The 10,976-nt window shown below is 36.4% G+C and overlaps 1 protein-coding gene across 1 annotated transcript; it reads right to left on the reverse strand.

Moving 5' to 3' along the window:
* Positions 1–146: 146 nt before the first annotated feature.
* On the reverse strand, positions 147–10,143 carry PTB3 (polypyrimidine tract-binding protein 3). The gene is made up of 15 exons (XM_039030114.2): positions 10,008–10,143; positions 9,390–9,452; positions 8,440–8,511; positions 8,266–8,342; positions 4,558–4,639; positions 3,339–3,462; positions 2,985–3,049; positions 2,823–2,872; positions 2,698–2,739; positions 2,555–2,606; positions 2,412–2,469; positions 2,285–2,298; positions 1,915–2,022; positions 1,681–1,824; positions 147–1,012 (listed from the first exon to the last, which is right to left on the reverse strand). Exons 2-15 carry the CDS (start codon positions 9,444–9,446, stop codon positions 623–625), a joined length of 1,335 nt encoding a protein of 444 aa, XP_038886042.1. The 5' UTR covers positions 9,447–9,452; positions 10,008–10,143; the 3' UTR covers positions 147–622.
* Between the last annotated feature and the right edge of the window lie 833 nt (positions 10,144–10,976).

Consider the following 10,976-nt stretch of genomic DNA (forward strand, 5'->3'; position numbering starts at 1 on the left):
AGAAAGCAGGAAGAGAGAGAAAGAGAGAGCAGATGGAGAGAGAGAATACTGAGGGAGAGAGAGAGATGGCGAGGGAGGGAGAACACATACATTTAACAGCAATTTCTTCATCAGTCTGTCAAGGCTAAGGAGAGAATTGGACAAAATTGTCAAAGACAAAAGTGTTCATCAATAAATTAGGTAGAAGAGATTTAAGAGTACTATGAACTGAAATTACAAGAGCCAATGGCCTGATTTGCCAGAAATTACAAGACAGACATATACATTAGCACCTAACAAGGAGATCCTCAACTGAAAAAAGGCAGGTTAGCAATCCCTCTTTCTTCCTATTCTTCAAAACTGACAACATAAAATGAAGATCTAGCTCCGTCGACAAGTCTTAAGAATGATTTCGATAAGCACAAGAAGAGAAGAGATGAGATGAGACGAGAAGAATTGAGACAACAACAAAGCAGAAGTACAATCCACGAAAAATCCAAAGACAAATTAACTGTTACAAGAATTAAGACATTATGCACCATCATCCATCTCCATTTTTAAAATCCTCGTAAATTATGAATCCTCAACCCCAATTAAGCATTAAGAATCCATCACTTCTTACTTGTTTAATGCCGTGTTAACTTCATATAGTCTGCAACTGGGAAAACGAAATGCGAATGATCGACCCACTAAGCGAACTAGCATGCTTGCAAACAAGAGCTTCAGTCGCCTGCTCCTCAGTGTCAAACATGATGAGTGCCTGCTTTTTCCCATTCATCTCAAAGAGCTTGGTGTTGACAATCGGCCCATGCTCCTCGAGGAGACTCACTATTTCTTCTTCAGTTACTTCCTGGGATAGAGATGATATGTGAATCATCTTTGTTGGGGAGCAGCAGTAGCGGTAGTTTTTTGCAGCATTTCGGTTAAAACGATTAAGATTTGAGTTAGCATATTCATGAGTGTCAGCCCCTTGCGTAATGTTGGGATGCTTTGAGAAGTTGACCTCCAATCTCTTGCCAAACAATATTGCTCCCTACATAAAGTTCAAAAGTACTGTGAGGCATTTGTCACCCAAGAAACCGAAAGCCCTTGAACAAAATTAAAGCTTCAATAGACGAAGCACGACATTCCAAACAAGTAGCTGGAAAATACTGAGAAGTAGAGCCAGAAAATCTCAGCGCTTAGCTTGAAGGGAGATTTTGATTTAGCCAAGACTAAAGCTTCCTCTAGTGTTCTTTGTCTTCCTTGTTTGCTATTTATAAATTATACTTACTAACAATTTTTTACTTCATTGGGATTCATTTATATCCCCTTGTTAATTTTTATTTTGTTACTCCCCCTTTTCTGTTTCAAAAGCTCCTTGTTTTGAACAAAAATCTTCCGTCAAAAGTGACATTTGATACTTACTACTCTAATAATCATGAAAATAAGCCATAGAAACCAATATACCAATACTTTTGCATGCTTTCAGCTTTTGGGTTTCTTATCCAGAAACCAAAATTGGTGTTCACATATTCAAATTCCTATAATGTAATCTATTTCTCAATATTTCTGCTTCTTGCTTGCAATTTAGCTGACGGCCTCATGAACATAATAATTTAAACATTGTCATAATTTTATTTGTTAAAATATAAAAATAAAACCTCATACGTCGGTAGAAAATAAACCCCCATGCAGGAGAGAGATGTAATAACACCAAACCTTCAAAAAGTGCACAGCTAATTCTGCCTGAAAACCGTCTCCCATCTGCACAAGTGCGTGATCAGGTTTATTCCGGAGAAGCTTAATTCTTACAATGTTACCGTAAATGGAGAAAAGGTTAAAAAGCTTGTCTTCATCTATTCTCTGTAACCACACACAAAAAAAAGGTGACGTCAACCATGATAATAAAAGCTTGTGCAGGAGTCTAACAGAGAATAAAAAATTGTGACTCACATCTGGGTTCAGATTGGACACAAGGACTGTACACCTGTCGTTTGTCCCACTAACACCAGGTGGCAAACCTCCTCCGAATGCTGCAGCAACAGCAGCTGCATTGGCCATCTAAGAATCAAGTAAAAAAGACACATTACAGACATCAACTATAACGCTCAAAGAACTTCCTGGTGTGGTCGACCATATTCATCTTAAGAATAATATCCCAGATATCAAAGCTAAAGGATCTCATGGGAGGTATGATCATTATAGTGTAGGATTAATATAGTATTCTAAAAGGAAAGGAAAAACCCCTGATAATCGACAAATGCTAATAGATGCTTATACTCTTCTATCATCTCAACCATAGTTTGACAAGAACAATACGCACCTGTGGGAATGCAACTGGAACCAAAGAAAAAGAGAAAAATATACATAAGTATGTTGTCTTTCTGGGAAAAAATCGGTAATATATATATATATATATATATCCATTATATGATATAAAACTATAGCACCTGGTCTCGCTCCAGATGCTTGAAGTGCATACATGCCTCCCGTATCACCATATCCAGGCTGTTGCACATCCAGATAAGGAAATTAAGATTTTAGGAAGGAGAGGGGCAAACATTATAAGAATTTACTATGTGATGGTACATACTTGAGATGACCGGCCTTTTGGTTCAGAAGGCAGGCTAGGATTGGTGAAATCCCTGGAACAACATCGAGAAAAAATGTCTATACTAATACAATCCAAGATACAAAAGAAAGAAAACTAATTGAGGATTCAAATTTACTACAAACCTTGAACGTTCATTATTGTAGTTCACCTGTAACTCGTCAAGACTGCACAATGAAACCCAAATCTATAATTATCAAGCAAAGATGGAAAAAGTTACAAGCATATCGTGATTAGTTATAGAACCTACTTGGAGAACTGAATGTCTAGCTGACAGCAACCATCATATATATTACGTCCCTACAAGAATAGCAGAGGTGTCCTATCTTTTAGGTAAATAAACCAGGATGAAAACCTCTTAAGGAAAGGATGAAGTTCAAACTGACAGGTCCAACAGAAAAGAGAGTATTACCTGTAGTGCAGTCCTAGCAGAAACAGCACATTGGCGAGTTTGATACTGAATGAGAGCCTGAAAACCTACAAAAATGCAATTAAGATATTCATGCACAAGTATGAAGACTCACTAAAAGGCAAAATCACTTCAAGTAGAAAGCAGCAACGTATTTAGCAACAAGTTCTAGATTAAGGGCTTAATTTTGATTTGAGGACCCAATGCTACCGGTGCAAAAAAAAAAAGCTCACTCTCGACAACTCGAGAAGGGGAAAAAAAGGAAAGAACGAACATTCCAATAGAATAGAATTTCAACATATCCATGCGTAAAGTGATGCTATGAGAAAGGGGGAAGGAGAGAGAACTTAATCTAACCAGCTGACTTCTGAAACGTCACGATCTTCTCCACAAATCCATGTGGGAAAAATACTTGATGCAGCACTTCCACTGTAATGGGATACAGCATGTGATGGATTGTGACTAAGAGTATTCGATTTGGCTGCTCCAGAGAGTGACCAAGAGTATTCACATGAAGAAGGATGAGAGAGAAGGAAACAAATTGAGAAGAAAAAGAAATCCAAAAATATTATACATGTTCTTCTAAAATTATAGAGTATCAGCAATCTGGCTAAGACGCAGAGCTAGCTGTTGGGAGTAGTATAGCAAACACATACCCCTAATACCAAAAGTTTTTCTGTTTGATTAAAATGAACTTAATCAACTATTTCCTTTATTCCACTAATTTCATATGCGGGCTCATTAACAAGCCTGACATGTGAAGCTGTCACCAATTATTTGACATGGGGAGGAAAAAGTAATACTGCATGAATATGACATTAGGACCACACTTACCGTATCACCATACTTGATTAGGTTCCATTTAAATCATTTTACATCATTTTTATAGTAAATAACTTATATTCAGAATTTAAAAGAATAAAATGGAATAGATGCCTACGGTCAGAGAATCAAATGTAGAAGTATGTCTTCAAGAAAAACTTTGACATTTATTCTAAGATATGCACATAAGTTTTATGAATAACCATAAAATAAAACAATATACCAGGCCTACCAGGAATATTTCATTAAAATCTCAAGCATTTCAGATCAAGAATAGGGAATTCTTGTTGTAAGTCCGAACTCAATTCATCAAAATAAAATCCTCACTGAATCTAAGGTAACATACATAAAACTACAAACACCCAAAAAGGAAGGGAATTGAAGGCAAAAGGCATTGTCCTAAAATATATTTAGAATACCATACTGATGGAAGCAAGAGAGATTCCTGCATGATAGAAGGCTGAAAATAAAATTGTCTTTTTTTATGAGAAACATTCAAAGTTCATTTTATTTATGGTATGAAATTACCAAGGGCTAGGATCACCCTGAAAGAAAAATAAAAATTTATCATGCTTCCACAAATCTGAAAAACTATATATGGTCTTACGAGTACTAGGTGTTCAACATAAATACTGTCCTCTAACTCATTATATTGCATATTTATCGAGGTCCATTCCTGCCTCAGTCATTCCAGAGTTTCCATCATGATAACTAAGCAGTATCCTTCTTTAAAGTCAGATAAATAGTTACAAACCTCATCTCCTCGTCCTTGAGCATTCTGATCTGCGGTAGTTAGCTCTTGATGTGATGAAAACTGGACGTAAACATTCCTCCCCCTGAAGAAAGGGCAGAAAAGAATTCAAACATCAAATGCTTCACATCTAAACTAAATTTGGAGGGAAAAAATGATAGAATTCACTTTATTTACCAGAGGGAAAAATAGGAATTGCCATGGGATGATTGAAGAGATCCCTAATTCTATTATCTCAATATCTAAGCAACTACCGAAAGAACACCCCCTCTCTCCTGCAGTCCCCCTTAATACTTAGCTGAGATTGCTTTCTTACTCAATTGCTCTTAGAATAAGCCCCACATGTCACTATCCTAACTACTTATAACAGATGCACATGCACCACATGGTGCCTCTCTCTTCCTACTGTGTACTTTCAAAATCAGAGAATGTGAATTCTCCCCCTGAAGAGCTATCATGTCATAAAGGTGAAAGTTAGGACACATGTTCCCAAATTGCATGTTAGTCGAAGCATGCTCCCGAGTTGTGTGTTAGATGAAACATCTTCCCAACAAATCAAAATAGGGTTTTGTGTCCATAGAGACAATCCACGGCCCCAGCACTTCAGCACATTGATGCAGAATCATATCAGATGTGAGCTGAGGTAGTGTGCGGAAAAATATTGGCATTATCAAGACATGACAATTGAGAAACAACTGCAACCTCATTCAAATTGAATTCTGTTTATAAACTGCTAAGCCAAAGGAAATGCAATGATACCAATATTGGCAACAAACTCACAATAGCAGTGAGGCCAAAAAACTATCAGAACCTTAATGTTCCTCAAATGAGAGCATCATTCCATAGCAGCTACTTTGAAGGATCCACGGCTACCCCTCTCGAACTAAGTCTAAGTGACCCAGGCATTCCATATGAAATAGGGAAAACTGATACGTCTTTACATTTGCCACCAGCACTACCAATACCGTGGGATAGATGTGGTGCACTATCATGTTTGTTTGTGCTATTTCCATCCTTTCACCCCTCTCATGAGGCTTGTAACTTTTCACCTGTTGTGAATAACCAAAAGTTAAAATAACACTAAATTGACTATTCATCAATACGAAACTCCATCTCCAACTTCCATCAATCCACCTTAATGGCTCCCAAGGTTGAGAATCATTACACTCCCACTACTACATCTAAGCTCCAAAAGGGCAACGAGAAGCCCTTGACCAATGTGAGATCTGATGATGATAGTATTACACCTTAGAAAATTCCCGTACCTTTTATGGGATCCCCTACGAATAAATCTACTCCATAGGCCACAGCTCGTTTTCTTGCCCATGGGTAATGGTAATTAGAGTCCACATGCACAGTGCAATTCAGATTAATTTTGGGTATGGATGCAAATGAAATTATAAGTACCCCGATATTTTTCTTATGAATAACCAAGCTTTCATGGAGCAAAAATGAAATAATACAAGTGCATACAAAAAAGAAAGCCCACAAAAAAGAGTGGAGATAACCTACAAGAAAGGTCTCCAATCAAACATGAAAAAACTAAGTGAATAATTACAAAAATGAAATAATACAGGTGCATACAAAAAAGAAAGCCCACAAAAAAAGAGGGGAGATAACCTACAAGAAAGGTCTCCAATCAAACATGAAAAAACTAAGTGAATAGTTACAAAAACAGCTTTGTAGCCAAAACTCACACAGCAAATGAAATCTAGCAAGGGACCTAAAATCAAAAGCGTTAAGCTCCTCCCCTCTAAAGATTCTATTGTTCCTCTCTCCCCAAAGACCCCACAAAATCGCACACACCCTTTCTTGCCAAAGAAACTTTCCTTTCTTCCTCAAGGAAGGATGAGTAAGGAACTCCTCGATCATCTTCTGCAATCGCGCTGTCTAGCCAACTAAAAACCACACTCCTCAAAAGGAAAAACAAGTCCACACAGCATAAGCATAGTCGCAACTCCAAAGGATATGATCAAGGTCCTCAACAACCCTTATATACAAAATACAACACCACGACCCCAACAAATTAGGCATCTTCCGTGATACCCTGTCCAAGGTGTCAACCTATCATGGAGAACGTGCCAGACAAAAAATACCTTCTTAGAAATTCCCATCCTCCACATCAGGGCAAAAACTAAGGGGGCATTTGGGTAAAGAGTTGGTTATTATAGTTGGGTTTTAATAGTTTGTGTTTGGGGTGTAGATTATTATAGCTTGGGTTATAATAGTATGTGTTTAAGGTGTAAACTATTTTAGTTTGAGACGGAAATAGTAAACCCTGTAGCAAAGAATTAAAAAAAAATGATGAATGTAAAATAGTAAAAACTTCAACAAATAGTAGATACTATATAGTAAATGGGGATTTTGAAATAGTGTTGACTGTAACTAATTAGGAGTTTTGAAATAATATTTACTATAACAAGAAGTGGTTATTATAGTCTTACGATAGTCCTTGCCCCAAACGCCCCCTAAATATCTCAAGGGAAAAGGACTGACGAGACAAGGGAAAAGAAAATGGCAAGAAAAGCCTAAGGCTTCATCGATAGTTAACATCCCTTCTTCCCGCAAAACATTGAGACTCCCCCAACAAAGAAAGAAGACCAACAATATTGTTCATTTCTCTAATAGATGGAAAACAACGGAACCCAAAAGTTGGAGCAGACTGAGCCAAAACAACCACCACCGAGGTATTTTTCAAGGAAGATAATGGATATAAACGAGGAAAATAAAAACAAAGGGGACCCATCACCAACCACCAATCTTCTCATAAAAGAGTATTCATCCATCCCTGACTCGACAACGAATAAAGTAAGCCAAAAGGGGGAACTCCCCTGCAATCCCTCTCCACAAAGACTTGGAAGTGCCACTGGCCCCATTCAGGATCCATTTGAAAGGGCACAAACCAAACTTACTCCCAATCACCTTATGCCACACAGCTTCTAATTCCTAATAAAATGCCACAACCATTTGACTAATCCCTCTTTTTGTTAGTTGACCTTATACCCTTCCTTCTTTAAACAACCGATTCAACTCCTCCCAATTGATTCTTGTGCTCCTACTATCTTTTCCAGGAGTGTATCTAATCTTGTCCACTCCCCTATTTAAGGAAATAGAATTTTTCATTGCTGAAATGAAAATTTATTAAAAGAGTACCAATGTATCATAACACAACCAAAAAGGGGCAAAATTACACTGAAACCCAATAAACTTGAGTGAACACTAATCTGAAAATAAATAAATAGATAACGAAAACACTACCTAGAATTTTAGTCGTTTACTGGAGCGGCAAAAATATAGAGTTAAGGGAGTGATCAAAGAGATTCAAGAGATCCCAAACTCTCCTCTAAGGTGAGATCCAAGCAACTCCTCTCTTTACCATTGTCCTCCTTCTTAAGTACTAGCTAAGATCGCACACTTACTTGGACAATCCCAATTACAAAATTACATTAAGACCCACATATTTTGGCATTCTAACTATTAAACTGATCCACCCTCCACTGTTGATGCTAATACCTCTACAAGATTTTTTTTTTTTTTTTTTTACAACATGTGGGTGGGGAAATCAAACCTCTGTCTTCAAGTTAATAGTACAAGCATTGTACCAATTGAGCTATGCTCGTGTTAACTAATACAACTGCAAGTTATGATAATACTAACAAAAGAGAAGACTAATCAAATTTGCAAGGATAAATTTTAACAGCATAATAATACCTAATGCTTGGTTGAAGATTTGCGAAGAACTGCAAAGCATTAACTGCTGATGGAACATCTTGCATCTGCATAAGTGCCTGAATTCATGACACAATGACAAAACAATGAATATTCCACTTCAGCTCAAATATAAGACAACTTTAGACATGTCACTGAATCAGAGTGAAGTCAAACCTGATTTTTAGCACGAAGCATCACAAGCTTAGTTATGACACCAAATGGCTGGAATAACTGAAGCAAATCGTTCTGCAAGAAGGTAAAAAGTGTACAGAGATTTTTTTTTAAAAAGAAAATCAGGAGATTATGGGAGATGTGCAAATATACACATATTAACTCATTATTCATTAATAGTACAGATAAAAGTTGAACTGCAATATCACAATAGAAAGCCACCCTTCAATAGAGACCGAAATACTAAGCAAAATGGAATTTAAGAAAATATAACTTCTATTTAAGAATTTAGGGGGAAAATGAATATATTTTTAAAATATTCATGTGTTTCTTCCCTAAACGTTAGGAAAACTAAAAAAGAGGGTAGAAAGTTAGTCTTGAGATGTTGAGGTGCACACCATAAGCACTGAGGCACCCGCTGAGAGGGGCTTTTTAAAACACTAAGGGGAGTTTGATAATTTTCTTTGAAATTGCTGATCGTGTTAGTTAGTTTACTTGGTTCAGTAGGCTTGAATCATCTATAAATAGAGGGTCAATCTCTTGCATGGTTATACTTTGGAAACATTAGTAACGACTCTGGTTGAGAGTTCTTGGAGATTTATCTCATTTGATGCTTGGTTGCACCACAACATAAATGAAATTGCACTTGCAGCTTAAATGCTTCTAATAAAATATACAGTGCTCCTAAATTCTACAAGCCATTATATTGCAATAAATAAAAACGCTCTTAACATAGAACTTTGACTTGAGTTAATCATATTTACAAGGTAGCTTAGCCTTAAGTGAAGCATGAACCAGCCATTATCTAGCTATGCAAATAAACAGCCGTCAGACATCAAACATGGAATGTGGCATGGCAACATCCACCAATATACATTTGCAGAGATTATATTAAATTTCAAAGTTATCAATTGATTTTGAACTTGAGAGAGAGAGGGAGAGAGAGAATTGACCTCCGATATTTCATGGCCAACATTTCGGACGTGAATAACTTTTGATGGTTCAGTCATCCTAAACTGCTTTCAGCAAAAAGCAAAAAAGAAAGGAAAAAAAAAACGAAACCCAAGTTAACATTTCCAGAGGTTTACAAGAGCGACTCGTCCATTCTAAATAAACGCAAAGAATTTGAGCTTGAACTGCAATGAGAGACGAAAAAATCCAGTTTTCCAAGGTAAAAAGTTATCCGAGATTAAATTAAATCAAGAAGAACAGTGAATATCCAGCCACAATGCACGCTTAAACCCAAATAAAAGAGAAATTGACCAATCACAAACCAGAAGCCCAAAACAAGAAAATTTAAGAAAACCCCAAATCAGAGTACCAGAAAGAGTTCGCAATTCAACCAATGACCAACCAAAAGAAGCAAAAAGAGGAGACCCAAAGGTCAAGAAACCCTAGACTACTTCCTCGACTCAGAAATCCCAGCAAAAAAAAAAATAAACAAGTAGATGAAAAAAACAAAAAACACTTCGTTGTTCTTATGGTCACGGTATGTTCAAAGTAGCAAGCAGAAAGAAAAAAAGAAAAAGAAAAGAAAAGAAAGAAATCAATGAAAGGAAAAGAAAGCTTGCCTGAGAGAGAAACGGAGACAGGAGAGAGAGAGAGAGGCGAAAATGGAAGAGAAGAGAATCAGAGACTCAGAGGCAAAGGGCGTAGATCGACGCCTCGCGCATATTGCTGCTGCGGTTGCCCTATGCTTCGCGTCCCACTGGATTTATCGTACACCCTCACCCATCCCTTTTTGTAATTTAGGATTCGAATCACAAACCTCGTAATTTTTAATACACTCAAATATCAATTGAACTATCCTTCTATTTGGTCATTTTCGTAAGGATCCTACCAAATCCTCATCTATATCTATACATAGATATATACATACATATTATATATTATACTTATACCATATATAAAATGGGCTATAAAGGAAAATTTTTACATATTTATTTTATCTCTATATTTTCTTAAATGTCTATTTTGCCCTTCTATTGATGAGGCACGACCATTTGAATGTATGTGTCTTTCGAGTTATTTGTTATTTTTTGATAGGACATGAATGTCCGAATGTGGATAGTTTTTAAATCCAATAGGTATAATTGATATTGATGGAGTGTGTTTGTTTAGGAGAAGATAGTTACAAAGTGAACTATTGCATCTAATCACATATGGAAAAAGGTTTTAGTGAGATAAAATTAAAGGACGGGAAAATGAGTTAGAATGGTCTAAAAAGTTTTAAAGAAAGAAGTTTGAAAAGGAAAAATGAAGGAAAAATTTGTAGAGAGAAAATTAGAGACACGAGACACATAATTTCTTAAAACAATTTATGATAACAAAAACTAAGTTTCAATAATATTTATTTTCTATATCTATAAAACTTTTATATACAGTTAATTACTATTGAAAAACTTTGAACACTCGAACATTTCAGTGGGTAGTATTAGTATATATTTGTTACTGGTCATCTAAAACAGGAGGGAAAGTTCTAGTATTGTCGTCATATTTATAATTTCATAGTAATGCAGGAATTTTTCCCTAAAATGGTA

This window comes from Benincasa hispida, chromosome 4 (genome assembly GCF_027475165.1).
Source record: "Benincasa hispida cultivar pf3 chromosome 4, pf3_genome.v1.1, whole genome shotgun sequence".
Lineage (NCBI taxonomy): Eukaryota > Viridiplantae > Streptophyta > Magnoliopsida > Cucurbitales > Cucurbitaceae > Benincasa > Benincasa hispida.

What these genes read in the sequence shown, in the direction of transcription:
- PTB3 (XM_039030114.2), bottom strand. Translation starts at nt 9,446, where the DNA reads ATGACTGAACCATCAAAAGTTATTCACGTCCGAAATGTTGGCCATGAA. An exon ending in TACAATAATGAACGTTCAAG is followed by an intron (nt 2,607 to 2,697) that starts GTTTGTAGTAAA and finishes ATGTTGTTCCAG; the next exon opens with GGATTTCACCAATCCTAGCC. An exon ending in TGTCCAATCTGAACCCAGAT is followed by an intron (nt 1,825 to 1,914) that starts GTGAGTCACAAT and finishes GTGTGGTTACAG; the next exon opens with AGAATAGATGAAGACAAGCT.